At 46.2% G+C, this 15,991-nt stretch overlaps 1 protein-coding gene across 8 annotated transcripts in view; it reads left to right on the top strand.

Moving 5' to 3' along the window:
- Positions 1-3,364: 3,364 nt before the first annotated feature.
- The window catches only part of FEZ1 (fasciculation and elongation protein zeta 1), a 42,890-nt gene continuing 30,263 nt past the window's right edge, over positions 3,365-15,991 (top strand). Inside the window, exons 1-3 of one of the 8 annotated variants that reach the window (XM_059882849.1) lie at positions 3,974-4,047; positions 6,760-6,926; positions 9,387-9,742. In XM_059882849.1, the coding sequence (XP_059738832.1) occupies positions 9,432-9,742 (311 nt within the window). In that variant the 5' untranslated portion in view covers positions 3,974-4,047; positions 6,760-6,926; positions 9,387-9,431. Of the gene's footprint in view, positions 3,467-3,649; positions 3,830-3,973; positions 4,428-4,801; positions 4,907-6,759; positions 6,927-9,386; positions 9,743-15,991 lie in introns of those variants that run through there. The other 7 variants (XM_024987066.2, XM_059882850.1, NM_001024522.2 and 4 more) reach the window with 7 other exon arrangements.

Here is a 15,991-nt window from a genome sequence, read left to right as displayed (position 1 = left end):
CAGTCATGTCCGAGTCCCTGACCCCATGGACTATAGCCTACTAGGCTCCCCTGCACATGGAACCCTCCAGGCAAGAATGCTGGAGTGGGGTACCACTTCCTACTCTGATAGCAATTATAGAGCTTTGCTTAAAACGCTTTTTAACTTCTTTAAAACACATATACCTTTGTCCATTGGGAGTGTCATATTTTAGAAACTTTTAAAGCTCTAGGATGGAGAAGAAAATGGCAACCCACTCCAGTATTCTTGCCTGGGAAATCCCATGGACAGAAATGCCTGGTGGGTTACAGTCCATGGGGCCGCAGAGTCAGACGCGACTGAATGGCTAAGCACACACTGGGTATTGTATATCCTAGGGCAAAATTCCTCTCCATTTCTGGACCTGTGAAACTGATCTGCTTCCAAAATACGATGGTAAGACAAAGGATTGACTTTCCCATTCAGAAAGGGAGAAAATGAAAGAAGAAAAGAGATTACTAGTGTAAAGCTAGTTCAAAACCCAGCAGGGCAAGTTCCATGAGGTTTCAAGGACTGAGAATCATCCTCTGAGGCTCGAAGCTCCATCCTCTTGGCCCTGCCTTCAGAGTCATTCTTTCTGTTTCTCGAAGGATAACGTTCACCTCTATCAGCCTGTTTCTTAAACATGAAATTTCAGAAGTCTTAACGGTCTATCTTTACCGTGTTCCATCTCTGTGCCTTTCAGTTCAGGCTGGCAGTGTTTCTGCTGGGATAACATTCTCAGAAACGTTACATGCAATTTGATGCTTCGGAGCGAAGGGTGTCCAGGCCATCATCCTCACTGCATTTTAACATCAGCAGCAAGTAGAAATCAGGCCACATCCTCCACACTTTAAACATCTCCTCAGCTAAACATCCAAGTTCATTGCTTACAAATCTACTCACCACTCAACAGCAAAAGACATTCCAGCCAAGCTTTCTGCCACTTTCTAACCAGGCTGCCTTTTGTCCAGTGTCTAATAACGTGTTCCTCATTTCCATCTGAGACCATAATTACGAGAAGCACTTTAACATTCATATTTTTAGCAACATTCTGCTCATGACAATACAGGTACTCTCTATGATGATAGAAGCTTTCTCTATAATTCATCTTTTTTTTTTTTTTCTGAGCATTTGCCAGAATTGCCCTTTAACCCATATTTCTACCAACAATGTCTTCAAGGCAACCTAGGCTTTTTCCGTCATGTGTCTCAAAGTTCTTCTAGTTTCTATCTTTTTCCCAATTCCAAAGCCATTTCCACATTAAATTCTTTTTTTTTAAGCTGCACTGTGCAGCATGTGGGGTATTAGTTCCCCATCAGTGATGGAACCCATCCCCCATGCTTCAGAAACTCAGAGTCTTCACCACTGGGCCACCAGGGACAGTGTGTGTTAGCCTCTCAGTTGTGTCCGACTCTTTGCAAGCCCATAGACTGTAACCCTCTAGGCTCCTCCGTCCATGGGATTCTCCAGGCAAGAATACTGGAGTGGGTTGCCATGACCTCCTCCAGGGGCCCTTCCCAACCAAGGGATTGAACCCAGGTCTCCTGCACTGCAGGCAGATTCTTTACCATCTGAGCTACCATGGAAGCCCGGATCACCAAGGAAGTCCTAAATATATGTTACAGGAGCACTCCACCACCAAAGTCTGTGTTATTTCCCTAGCATTGCTGTAACAAATTACCACAAACTGATGGCTTAAAACAGGAGAAATTTACAGTCTCACGGTGCCGGAGACTAGAAGTCCAAAATCAAGGTGTCAGCAGGGCCATGCACCCTCTGAAAGTTCTGGGAAAGAATGGTTCCCTTCCTCTTCTTGGCTTCCTGTGGCTCCTGGCATTCTTTGGTGTCCCTTGACTGGTAGTTGTATCACTCCAATCTCTGCCTCCATCATCACGTAGCTTCTTTCCTATTTCTCTGTGTCCTTTCTTCTTATGAGGATATCATTCACTGCATTTCAGTTCAGTTTAGTTGCTCAGTCGTGTCTGACTCTTTGCGACCCCATGAACTGCAGCACGCCAGGCCTCCCTGTCCATCACCAACTCCCGGAGCCTACCCAAACTCATGTCCAATGAGTTGGTGATGCCATCCAACCGTCTCATCCTCTGTTGTCCCCTTCTTCTCCTGCCCTCAATTTTTCCCAGCAGGGTCTTTTCAAATGAGTCAGCTCTTTGCATCTGGTGGCCAAAGTATTGGAGTTTCAGCTTCAATATCAGTCCTTCCAATGAACACCCAGGACTGATCTCCTTTAGGATGGACTGGTTGTATCCCCTTGCATTTAGGACCACCCTAATCCACTACAGCCTTTTTTTAACTAACTATATCTGCAAAGATTCTGTTTCCAAAAAGGTCACATTCTGAGGTTCTAGGTGGATATAGATTTGGGGAAAGACATCTTTTAACCACTACTGGTTCCAAGTAGCAGAGTGTGGAAATTGACAGACTAAATTCTGCACCTCTTGACGACAGGCCTGAATTTTTACCTCCTCAGTGTCTAGCACAGGTCATAGAACAATGTATTTTTTTTTTTAGAACAATATTTTTAAAATGTTGCCTGAAAAGTGTACCCCTATGTTCAACAGCTGAAAGGCAGAAACAACCCAGGTGTCCAGAGATGAAAGAATGGATGGGTCTAACTCTTTCATGACCCCATAGACTGTAGCCCAGGAGGCCCTTCCCTTCATGGGATTCTCTAGCCAAGAATACAGGAGTGGGTTGCCATTTCCTCCTCCAGGGGATCTCCCCAACCCAGGGATGGAACCCCCGTCTCCTGCCTGAGTATTTTACATTGGCAGCTGGATTCTTTACCACTTGAGCCACCTGGGAAGTTTGTTTTATGTACATTCAATGGAATATCACTCAGCCTTATATGGAAATAGAATGCTTCCACATGCTATAACCCGGATATACCTTGATAGCCTTATGCTAAGGAAAATAAGACAGACACAAAAGGACAAATGATTCCACTGACAAGAGGTACTTAGAATAGCCAAATTCATTGAGACAGAAAGTAAAATGGTGGTTACCAGGGGCTGCAGAGGACTGAGGAGTTAATGTTTAACTGGTACCGAGTTTCTGTGTGGGACCCATGAAAAAGTCCTGCAGATGGATAGTGGAAATGTTTGCAGCTTTCTTGGCCTGAAGCCAGCCCCTACCCTGCATCTTTGGGTGCTAAAAGCGTTTATTACTTTTGAAACCTCGAGTGGGTTGTAGGCATGCCTCCGCTTGCTCACGCCAGTCCCCAGCAGAATAAAACGGGGAGTCCAGAAAGTCCAGGGAGGTCTTTGAGTGTGACTGCGGGCATCCGCCTGCGCACCCCGCCCATCCATTCGGCCACCCGCCTACGCTTTCATGGTGAAGCTACAGTGCCCGGCCCTCCCAGTGAGAAACCTACACTGGGAGTTACTGCAAGTTCGCATCTTGAGCTTCTGAATATTCATGAGCGAAGCAGAAAGGCCAGCGCTGAAGGGTAGGGGGAGGAAAGAGAAATAGTAGTCATAAATATTCATAAAGGCAAGCCACAGGCACCAAGGAAAAGCAAGGAATGTTAACGAGAAGATGACGTCCGGGTCCTGAGCGTGCCCGCTGTGCGGGTGCCCGGCGCGCGCCACCCTACCCCCTCCCCGGAGCCCGGGCACGAGCGCGGGGAGGGGGCAGAGGGGGCGGAGTGGAGGAGGGGAGCCGAGAGCAGGGCGCCGGCGGAGCTGCGAGGGGAGCGCTCTCTGGCTCGCCGCTGCCGCTGCCGCTGCGCTCCGGCCGCTCGCCGCGGCCCTTGGATGGGGGTGTCCAGCTGAGCCCCGCGATCCGCCTGCCTCTGCCAGGACCCGCACAGGTGCCGTCGCGGGGGGCGACCTTTAGTCCGGACCGACCCACTGCCGTGGGTGGGGGGTGGACCGGGTTGTTGAAGGAGGCCCCGCGCGACTTGGGATGCTCCGGTGGGCAGGGCTGGGGGCACCGAGTCTCTGCACCCCATCCTGTCCCATCCTGGAATCGTAAAGGGAGAGTCCGAGGGCCATCGCCCTCCTGCCCAGCCCTTCGCGGGAGAGCACGGTGGGCTGCCGTGCCCGGGGCCGTGGGATTCGGGAAGACCCGCATTTTGAGCATCCTCAGAGCCGCGGCCCGCCAGCCAGGGGCGCTCGCGCGTGTGTGTGTGTGTGGCTGGAGGCTGCCTGGTTTGGGGCTGGGGGAGGCAGGGGACGCTGCCGGGTGGTGCTGGAGCAGTGGGTCAGTACCTCCTCCCAGGACTGTCATCTGTTCCGGCTCCCTTACACGCCCCAGCATCTTTCATGCCTGTAAGAACCTGGCCCTCAGCCCGCCCGCGCCCCTCCCTGGGATGCCGAGCCTTTCCCCAGGACCGTGCATTCCTGCAGTGTCAGAACCACTGGCAGCTGCCGCAGACGCTGGCGGAGCGATTGTTTTACTACGAACAGGTCGGAGAAAGGACGAGTGTGATGCTGGTGGGGGCGCACTGCGCTCCTGTGGGCCCAGGGCCTCTGGGGGCTGGGGGCGCATCCGACAGAGCCCCCCAGGGGCCTATCAACGCCCTCTCTTCTCCTGTCTTGCCCGTCCCTTCCCTCCTCGCCGCGACACCACCTCCTGACCCCCCATTCGTCCCCCGCGTCCGGGTCTGGTTGGGCCGAAAGGGCCGTGGCCGTGGAGTATGTGTGCGGCCTGTGCGGGGTGAGCCCGGCTTTCTCGGAGCACCAGGCTTTGTGCTGCTTGGAGGGGCCTTTCTTTACCCCGGCAGCCTGGGGGAGGGGATGTGGGATGAGGGTGGATGGAGCAGCAGGAGGGAGAAGGGGGGAGCAGAACTACAAAGAGGCTGCTGACTTCTATGCGGTCAAATACTCTCTGTCGAAAGGTGCGGCTTGGCACTGGTTTTTGCTGAGCAGCAGTGGGGAAACCGAAGGTGGGTCAGTGGACCATCAGCTTCGGGGACGGTTTGGAGGGCGGTGGGCACATAGGATCATTTGATCTCTGGGGCAAGTAGTGGGAAGAAGGGGAGCTGGAGTGGGGCCTGTGTGGAGATGCAGAGGCCCGGCAGGGGGAGGCATGGTGAATTCTTTGCTGCTCAGCTCAGCAGAGCAGGCACTGGGAAACCGGTACCCGCAGCCTGAGCTGCGGCCACCGTGTATCATTGTGCTGCACGAGAGGCTTGTTTCCTACTGGGTCTCTCTTAAGCTCCCCGCGGTCCTTTCTTTTCCAAATTACACCATCTCTTGGGAGCCTAAATAAACGGAATAGGACATAAGCAAACTGTAGTCCTGCACTCTCGTTCTATGATAAAGAGAAAAAGACAAGACCACCCTCCTATGAGTCCTTTTTTTCTGCCATTCTTCATTTTTATGTTTCTTCAAGTTGATTTTGGAAGTACAGAGGAGGAGGATAAATGCTCAATTGAATTCACCCCAGCTTTAAGGGAAGGAAGCTTCTGAAATGAGCTGTGACTGAAGACAGGCATGAGCTTGCCAAGATACAAGAGTAGGACATCTTATTTGGGGGCAGAGGCACTCCACTAAGAGAGAAGAGGAAAAGGAGGAGAGAAGGGGCACCGTTTAAGAAGGATGGCCAGCCCCAATTCAGGGAGCCCTCCTTGAAGCTGAGGTGGGCCAGATGCTTGCCTCTCACCTCCTCTGCCACAGCCTGGGCTCTTTCTACAAAATCTGGGCTCAGTTTGGGTGTCAAGTGCTTTCAATTTTAGCTTCATCCGCAGCTGGTCAATCATGCAGACCTTCTTGGCGCTTGGGGAGCAAATGAGTTGATGAAAAGAAATAAGGCTATATTGAGAGTTTTCCAGTGATCATGTTTCTGAACTCCAGAGTGAGTGGTGATATCCATTTCTTCTTTTATAATCTTCTAGGTGAATCCATTTTCTCTAGAGCCTGTGCTGAGGACAGGTGCTTTTAGAACAATCTTGCTTGTTGCTGTCACTCAAAACTCAATTGTAGTCTTAGATTCTGATTGGATTGCCCTCTTGTTACTGGTTGATGGGATAGATTCTGTTGTTTGCAATCAGCATCCTCCTTGGTATACCTTCTCATGCCAGCTCCCTTGTCCCCTCCAGGAAGAGTACAGATTTAAAGAAAGTGTGAATATTTGGAATACAAGCTGGTTAGCTTTCATGTCTTGCTGAAATGGAACCAGTGATCTGAGAAGCTTTGACCACATGAATTGAAAATAGCAGGAGTGCCTTAGTAAAAAGCATGATAACATTCATTCAGCGATAGTTCTCTCTTTTGATAAGCATTCTGAAGCATCACACAGGGAATATCTTGGCAAGGGTAGTTTTTATTTTACTTGAAGCACTGTCATCTCACATTTTCATGTAACTATCTTTGCTTTCCTAATATTGTTGACATTTTTGGACACTTCATGTATTCCGTACATTGTGAGTAACACTTCAAAGATTGTCTCATTTATTGCACAAAGCAACCTCCAATATAAGTACTATTGTAAACCCCATTTTACAGATGAGGAAATGAAGTCAAAGAGGTTTATAATTTGCCCAGAGTCTCAAAGCTGGGAAGTGATAGGACCAGGATGGGAACCTGGGGCTCTCTCAACACAAATCTCTCGTCTGTAAACCTTTCCCTAATTTCTGTCACGCTGAGTGATCTTTTCTAAACTCACTCTTTTGGCACTCAGGGATTCCTAATCTTTTTTGTGCGATGAGCCACTTTAGCAATGTAGAGGAGTGCTTTGGGATCTTTCTCAGAATATGATTTTATCTCTCTTCTTTTTTTTTTTGGCCACATTGAGAAGCATGTGGAATCTTAGTGCCCCAACCAGGGATCAAACCTGTGCCCCCCGTAGTGGAAACTCACCGTCTTAACCACTGGACCACCAGAGAATTCCCTGAAGTATGCTTTTAAATGCAAAAAATGAAGTGTGGTATATTCAAAGAACCCTCAGGAGTCTGTTGACCATAGGTGAGGAACCTCTGACTGGCAACTAGTTGTGTATTACTTAATAGTTGGGGTGTCCGATATGGTAGCCACTAGCCATACGTGGCTGTTGGACACTTGCAATTTGACTGGTCCAAATGGAGACACAGTGTGAATGTAAAATACACAGTATATTTTGAAGACTTAGTATGAAAAAATAGTGTCAAATGTCTCATTAATATTTAAAAATTTGGATTAGATATTTAAATGGTAATATTTTGGATATAACTATAATATTCAAATATACAGTTAAATTATTAATTATGTTAATATCTTATTAAAAGTGACTTCCAAAAGTATTAGCTCTATACCAACACTTTCTTTTTAACAGTTGAGGAAATCAAGACCCACAGTACTTCTTACTCAGTCAGACATTGGCAGGTCTGTTGACTCTTGACCTGTGTTCTTTCTAAGCTGTCATACTGCTTTTGTAGCTTTTTGTATTTTGAGGTCTTAATCACATTGCCTTTGCAAACCATAAATACTCAGAATGTGTTTTGTTGAGATGTGGTGGTAACTGACTCAATCCCAGTAAAATCCCAGGAAGAACTGTCCAGGTCCTCACCTGGCATGCCATCTGCCCTGCTTATGTAGAATTTTAGTTTTAAAGGTAGGGGTGGAGGATGTTTTTGCTCTCTGTTTGCTTCTCCTTGGGTAGTGGTTCCAGTTTAAGCATCTGACTGGATCCGTCACCACACAGATAAGAGATAGAAGTTTGGTTGCCTTGCTGTGTTCCAGGGAAGGAAACGGAGTAGGTAGAGAAGGGCATGATAGACAATAAGCTTGTGCAGCCTGCAGTGGAAAATGAAAACTCTGTGAGGGGGACGGAAGATCATTTGTCAGTGAGCACACATTGATTGATTACCTTGCCGCAGGCCGTGTGTGCTAGAAATCGTGGAGGGTATCCAGAGGATGTTCATGTCCTCGAGGAATTTAAATTAAAATTGGGGAAGGGCTTGGTTGTATACATACGGATGGATAAATCACAGCTGAAGGCCCGGAGCTATTGGGAAATAAAGGGAGGCCTGAATGTACAGCCTTCTGGGGTGTGGTGCCCCAGGTGGCTGTGGAGTCTGGCTTTGGAGGACACGGGTAGTTGGGTCTCTCTCTTACAGGTCACTAATCCACTCTTCTAGTTCCAGACGTAAGCTGTGTGTCTGGAGAAAACTCAGGTACTTGTATGAAAGTCTGTATTAGTGCTCTATTAGTCCACCGTTTATTGATGAGAGTAGTACTACCCAGGTCCATGAAGCCCTGTCCAAAACCCCTGGGGCCAGGCATGTTTCAGAATTGAGATGATCTCAGGTTTTGGAATGCAGTAATAGAGTGCATATTCTGCATATCATCCCTTGGGGGCTGGGGATGGGCAGCCATCTCTATAATTTAAAAAAAAAATTAAAATTTCTGCAGCAAAACACACTAAATGGGATACATTAAAACCATAAACAGCTCTGTAAGCATGTAGATCAGGTTTAGTTGCCACATGAGTTTAGGTCATGGCAGGTTTTGCCACCAAATAAGTAATGGAAAACTTCCAGGTTATTTATTTGTTTTGGCTGTCCTGTACCACGTGTGGAATCTTAGTTCCCTGACCAGGAATCAGACCCGTTCCCCCTGCGTTGGAAGTGTGGAGTCTCAACCTACTGGGCCACCAGGGAAGTTCCTTTTCAATATTTATTAAAATTAAAAAAAATTGCTTATTTGGCTGTGCCGGGTCTTAGTTGCAGCACGCAGACTCTTAGTTTTGGCATGTGGGATCTAGTTCCCTGACCAGGGATCAAACCACGGCCTCCTGCCTTGGGAGTGCATGTAGTCTTAGCCACTGGACCATCAGGGAAGTCCCACAAACCTCCAGTTTTGAGAGCACATGGTTAAGGATGTAGACCCATGTTAATCATCACCATCATAATACAAAGAACATAAATTGAACAACATCGATGTTTATTATCTCCCAGGCACTGTTCTAGGCACTTACCTGTGTTTACTCCTTTAACCTTTAGGACAGCCCTTTGAGGTAGGTCCTGCTATTATTTCTGTCTTAAGGAGAATAAAAGAGGAGCAGAGAGAAGTTAAATTACTTGTACGATTACAGCTGGGCAGGAGCTGAGGCGTGAGCAGATGCACACCTAGGCAGGCTGGTCTAGGTGGGTTGCATCCTTAACCTTTGTTAAAGTTAGGCTTTGTTTCCGGGGGCAGGGAATGGAAAGCAGGTGTGTCTCCAAAATGCATGCTTATTAAGTTAGCATTATTCACACTGATAATGACATTCGCACTCGTTAAGGGTATAATAGTGAGGAAGCACAGACAATGGAGCCAGTAAAGCAGGATCTTTGTTTTTAGGGGCTGAGAGTAATGAGTGATTATGTAATAAGTGATTGTGGCTCCTCAACAGAGCTGGCATAAAAGCCCAGTCCAAACTCACATTACCGTGTCTATTTCTTCCAGATAAACGAATCCTGAACGTTGCAGTTTTCTGATTGCTGTGCAAGGATGGAGGCCCCACTGGTGAGTTTGGATGAAGAATTTGAGGACCTTCGGCCCTGCTGCTCGGAAGACCCTGAGGAGAAGCCCCGGTGTTTCTATGGCTCGTCTCCCCACCATCTCGAGGACCCCTCCCTATCTGAGCTGGAGAATTTTTCTTCTGAAATCATCAGCTTCAAGTCCATGGAGGACCTGGTGAATGAATTTGATGAGAAGCTCAACGTCTGCTTTCGGAACTACAACGCCAAGACAGAGAACCTAGCTCCTGTGAAGAACCAGTTCCAGATTCAAGAGGAGGAGGAGACCCTGCAGGATGAGGAGTAAGGCGTCTCAGTTGTTCTCTGTTGTCTCAGATTAGAGCCCTGGGGTCTGGGGCTCCCTGACATAGAACGAGTTTCTGTCCGTGGGTTTATGGCATACTACTTATATTTTTGTATCAGTGAGACCACACCCTGGTAACTGCTGACCTTGTTCCCTTATATCCCTTTACAGTCACCTGTAGAGTTTTCTTAAGTTGAAACCACAAAGGAATAAAGTATTTTTAGGAAAGAGATTTCCTTAGATACAAAATCAAAATTCAGGAGCATGGGAAATTTGGGGGTCTGTCTATTTTCAGCTTTCTTTATATCGTAATAATCCATCCAGATATTAGAGATAAGGGCAAGAAAAAAAAATGAACTAAGAGGAACTATGTTGTTGAAACAATTTGCTTTACAAAACACCAGAACTGTGAAAATCTCCAAGTTGTTTACACCCCCTCAGGACTGGAAAGATAATCTGCAAAAGTTAAGTCCAAATAAGAAAGCATGAACATTGAACCAAGAGATTGGGGAATTACCCTGGACAAAGTAAAGATGATAAGCAGGTGAAGTGGCTTTTGAGTATTCCCTGTGTCACTTAATAGTCACATTCCAGGGTCTTAACCGGAGAAGGCAATGGCACCCCACTCCAGTACTCTAGCCTGGAAAATCCCATGGACGGAGGAGCCTGGTGGGCTGCAGTCCATGGGGTCGCTAAGAGTTGGACACGACTGAGCGACCTCACTTTCACTTTTCACTTTGGTGCATTGGAGAAGGAAATGGCAACCCACTCCAGTGTTCTTGCCTGGAGAATCCCAGGGGTGGGGGAGCCTGGTGGGCTGCCGTCTATGGAGTCACACAGAGTTGGACACGACTGAAGTGACTTAGCAGGGTGTTAACAGAAGTCAGGAACAGAGATTTGAGAAAAGTGCTGTTCAAGGAGGAACTAGAAAGAGAAGAGGGTGTTTGTTGTATGAATTTGGGGTATTTAGTAAAAATAGGCATAAATTCCCCATAGGGATAAATATGCATCAACTATTCTTTAGGGATCACACAGGAAATGTCGAGTAGTTGGTAGTGGAAGTTTCAGCCAAAAGAGCAACTGCACTTTGGGTTTCTCTTTTTTATGTACTTGGGGGGAAAAGTTGCCCATAAGTAAGTGGGGGAAGAAGACCCCTTCTACAGCAGGGGTCCCCATCCTACAGGCTGTGGACTGGTACCTCTTGTCAGGTCAGCGGTGGCATTAGATTGGAGATAAAGTACACAGTAAATGAAATGCGTTTGTCATCCCCAAACCATCCTCCCTACTCTCGGTCTGTGGAGAAATTGTCTTGTACAAAATTGGTCCCTGGTGCCAAAAAGACTGGGAACCTCTGCACTACAAGATTGAACCTGATTATATTTGGCAGATAGTTGCTTATTGGAAAACTACTGAGATTGTATCTCTGTGAATATTAGGGCTGTCTGTCTGCCTTACTCGCTATTCTGTCTCCAGTATCTGACACAGTGCGTGGTATGTAGTAAGTGATCAAATCATGTTTTTTGAGTGAATATTGAATGACCTGGATGAGCAATAATAGCTAGCCTCATAGGTACATGTAATGCATTTCCTTTTCTTTTTAATTAATGCTAGCCTGAAGGTACGATCACAAAGGACATTTCACTCTGGTGACCAATACTGTGACTGTGGGCTTCGTGTTTCAATTCAATTTTAAGTTTCAAACTGATTTTTTAGATTCGGAGCCTGTTACAATTTGCTCAACTCCTCGAGGTCATAAAAGAATGGTTCTGGGGCTTTATTATAATACAGAGCTTTTTTGACCATAGTTCACTGCAGTGCGCGATGGACTAGAAACACTATGAACTGCCATTTTTACATTCTCACTCCCTGTGTGAACTTGGGCTCATCGCTTAAGTCTAGTTGACTGTGATGGTGCTCATCTTTGGAACCTTGGAGCTCAGTTTTGATGCAGCAGGGCTAAGGACTGGCTAAGAACCTCATTTCTCACCTCACCCAGGCTGTGCTCTGAAAATTCCTTTGCTTCCAATAGATCATGTCTCCTTGTCTAAACCCCCCTCTGCCTCATTAAGGACAGAGGTTCAACAACCAGGTTCTTACCCTTTTCTAGCACATTAGCAGAGGCCACTCAGTGTGAATTACCATCACATGGGATTATTGGCCTTATCCTGATTTCTCTGACTTGCCTCCTTCATTGACTGCTCAGCTAAATGACTGAAAGCTGAATAATTCTTTAGAGGTAAAATATGATGTGGGGATAGTGTGGTGGGAAGAATCTGGGGAGAGAAATTGTAATACTGTGCTCTCTGGGCATTCAGCGTGTGTTTCATACATATCTAAAGCTTTACTGCTTAAAAATTTGAATCAAAAAAAAAAAAAGAAAAAATTTGAATCAAATTATACAGTTTGTTTTATAGACACCCATCCAGCTACTTCAACTGTAATATTATGATGGGGTAAAAGAAAAAGATAATTTAATATCCAACCTGGTTAATAGTCTCCTAAGCCCAGCCTTCTTGTTCTAATAAACTTGGTAGGATTTGGTAGTTAGAGGTTTCATCTGCCAATGAATTGCAAGTCTTTTGGATGGGTTAGAACTACATAATGGAAGCTTCAAACAAAAACAATGAAATTCTTAGCCAAAGTAATCTGAGTGAGTGAGTGAGTGAAGTCGCTCAGTGGTGTCCAACTCTTTGCGACCCCATGGAATGTAGCCCACCAGGCTCCTCCTGAAAGATAGCACAAATCAGAAAGCAGGGGGAGTGATTCCCTTTGAAGTTTTGGTTTTTTTTCTTTTCTTGTTCTTAGCCCTGCCATGTGGCAGGTGGGATTTTATTTCCTCGACTAAGAATCAAAACTGGACCACCTGCATTGGATGCACAGAGTCTTAACCACTGGATGGGCAGGGAAATCCCAAAGTTTTCATTTGTAACTATTTGGCTCAAAGAGAATTGGCTGAGATATCAACTTATCTCTGCCTTGTCAGGGCATGGAAGTCATTAAAAGAGAGTCAATCTGTATGAAAATGTATTTTCACTTTTTTAAATTTAGAAAATACTCCAGAATCTCTTCTCTGCATATGTAGACTCACCCTTTCTTTGTCATAAGAGATCCAACCTGGAGGCCTACCGAGTGGGAATGGTCAGCCTTCACCCCACTTCCTACTTTTCTGGATTTCCCTGTCTGTCCTCTTACAAGGCCCCTAGTGACAGAGGGGCCAAATATATAAGAACACTGAGTTTCCTGTTCCTCCAATAGAATTACTGAGTTAAAAGTGAAGTGAAAGTGAAGTCGCTCAGTCGTGTCCGACTCTTTGCGACCCCATGGACTGTAGCCTATCAGGCCCCTCCATCCATGGGATTTTCCAGGCAAGAGTGCTGGAGTGGATTGCCATTTCCTTTTCCAGGGGATCTTCCTGATCCAAGAATCGAATCCGGGTCTCCCGCATTGCAGGCAGATGCTTTACCGTCTGAGCCACCAGGGGGTCATGTTAAAAATCAAGTTCCCATGATAAGTAAACAGATTGTAGTCAGCCATGCTTTAACTTGAAGACAAGTAAATCCTAAATAATCAGATAGGGAAAGTCGACAGATAGCTGTGGTTTTTAGGAAAGTTAGTTCTCTTCTCAGAGGTTCTGTTTCCCCATATGGAAGGCAGACATAGTGTGGATTCTTTTGAAGCATTTGAAAGAATCTAAAAAGTTGTTCAAGGTCATTGGTGTGTTAATAATTCGTAATTCATAAGCGTTAACAGCAAAGGTGTACTCATGTTAACACACATCTAAGTGTGGATATTGGCCTGACTTGAAACCGATAAAACAATGGATGAAGGCAGTACAGCCTAAGAGATGTTACCAAGCTGGAATTCTAATGAGCACCTTACCCTGTCTACCATCGGGTCAGGAATATGTATATGGGTGTGTGTATGTGCAGCAGGATTGAGGTAGCCTTGATGGCTATGTTGCCAGTTCCAGACCCAGATTTTAGTGTGCACGTCTTGTCCAACTTCTCTTGTGGCTCAGCTGGTAAAGAATCCGTCTGCAGTGAGAGAGACCTAGGTTCAATCTCTGGCTTGGGAAGATCCCCTGGAGTCAGAAAAGGCTACCCACTCCAGTATTCTGGCCTGGAGAATTCCATGGACTGTATAGTCCATGGGGTTGCAAACAGCTGGACACGACTGAGTGACCTTCACTTTCACTTGTCCAATAAATTCTATTCGCTTTGCTCATCCTCTGCTAGCATCTTTTTCCAATCCCTAGCCCTCCACGGTAAAAGACAGTTTTGTCATTTCTACAGGTATATGTGTGTGCTCAGTCATTAAGTTCTGTCCTACTCTTTTGCCACCCCATGGACTGTAGCCCTCCAGGCTTCTCTGTCCATGGCATTCCCAGGCAAGAATACTGGAGCAGGTTACCATTTCCTTCTCCAGGGAATCTTCCCTACCCAGGGATCGAACCCAAGTCTCCTGCAACCATGTAAGCCCAAGATATAAAATATGCACTTGAAAAGGCATTTCTATTATTATAGGGACTGAGGAAAGGTGGCATAGTGGTAAAGAGCCTGTCTGCCAATTCAGGAGACATAAGAGAGTCGAATTCAATCCCTGGGTCGGGAAGATCCCCTGTAGTAGGAAATGGCAATCCACTTCCGTATTCTTGCTTGGAGAATTCCAAGACGTGGGAGCCTGATAGGCTACAGTCCATGGGTTGCAAAGAGTCGGACACGACTGAAGCAACTGAGCATGCATGAGGGAACAAACTGGATTTCAGGTGTCATGACAGCATAATACCGAGAATTGCAGGAACTTGTTTAATCTGAGTTTTTTTGATGAAAGATAATAGTGGATAGCTTTCAAAGTCTCCTTTCCCTAAGATAAGAGTAAATAGGAGGATTCCTCTCAGGAAGTGGAATTTTACAGTCCACCCAGGGTACTTCTGACAGGGAATACATCTCTTCCCAAGGATCCTGCTTAGGATAGGATGGACAACCTCTCTGGGGACAAAAGTCTAACCCATTCTCTCCCTCCAGAAAGCTTTGTGTTTTCCCCTCCCAGGCCTCTCTTGGTTCCCGGGGCTGCGTGCCTGCCAGTGTGCCTGCCTTTGCCTTCCATTTAACCTTCCCTGGGCTGGAGATCTAAACAGAAAGCAGGCGTGTACCCCTGCTGACCTTGCCAGTTCTCCTTTCACAGATTGATGAAAGCACCATGTCCAGAATAATGCAGTTATAGACCTTTCACACAGAGGCGGCTGCTGCCCTGCTGTTCTCGGTTGTGATTTTTAACTTGGCATATGTTCTGATGCTCACGAGAATCATAAAATTTATAAAGAATTGGAATAGTCAAGTGGGTAGGAATATAGGCTGTAATAACTGTATTGCCTGGGTTCATATCCTACCTCTGTTATTACTGTGTGAATTTTGATTAATTAACTTCTCTGTGTTTCAGTGTTTTTTTCCTCTGCATCTGCTTTACAGTGTTACTGTGAGGAATGAGTGAATTGATCCACATAGAGAGTTTAGGATAGTACCTGGCTTGTGTTTAGTAATTGCTCAGTAAGGTTGGCTGCTATGGTAATTATTGTTAAACAAGCACTGAATGAATATGGGAAGGCGTGCAAATGATGACAATGAGTCATTCTATTAAAGGTTGCTTATAACCTCAAAGGATAAAAAATATGTCTGTGAGAAAGGAAGGAGAAAACTTGAAAGAGAACAAGGATGCCTTGAAATCCCAAGGAGATAAAGGTTTAGGGGATTGTCACTAAAAATCTGGAACTAGATGAAATCCAGGGTCTGTCAGTGAAGGCTCAGGTGAGAAAAGTTGCTGCCCTAAATGATTTTAGAGCATCTTCATGTGTCACTTTAAAGATGTAAACAGTTTCAAGGTCATTGGAAAGTGTGTAGTCCCCCATTCAAGGTCCCAGCTTCCACCCTATCTAGGAGAGGCACAGAAGGCTCCTGCCTGTTTTGGGCTTTGCTGAAACAGTTTTCCAGGCACTTGCTGCAGGGTCAGACTTCAAGGTCAGTGCCTGCATGCATGCCGTTCATTCTGAGTGTAACGCCGTGATGCTCGGAGGGTTTGTCTGTTGATCTTCCTGGTGGGTGTAGTGCTGGGATGTTTGTCTTGAAGGCAGCAAATCGTGTTTGCTCCTTGGCGTTCGAGTGCTAACAAGACTTGGATTTAGAATTAGGCTGGATTACTGACGCTCTAATAGTGCTTGATGGAGGCTGGACTGTCACCCATGTTTAAGATGT

The sequence above is a fragment of the Bos taurus genome, chromosome 29, assembly GCF_002263795.3.
Source record: "Bos taurus isolate L1 Dominette 01449 registration number 42190680 breed Hereford chromosome 29, ARS-UCD2.0, whole genome shotgun sequence".
Classification (NCBI taxonomy): Eukaryota; Metazoa; Chordata; class Mammalia; order Artiodactyla; family Bovidae; genus Bos; species Bos taurus.
The sequence above is the reverse complement of the archived record's forward strand: the minus strand, read 5'-3'. Positions and strand labels throughout refer to the sequence as shown.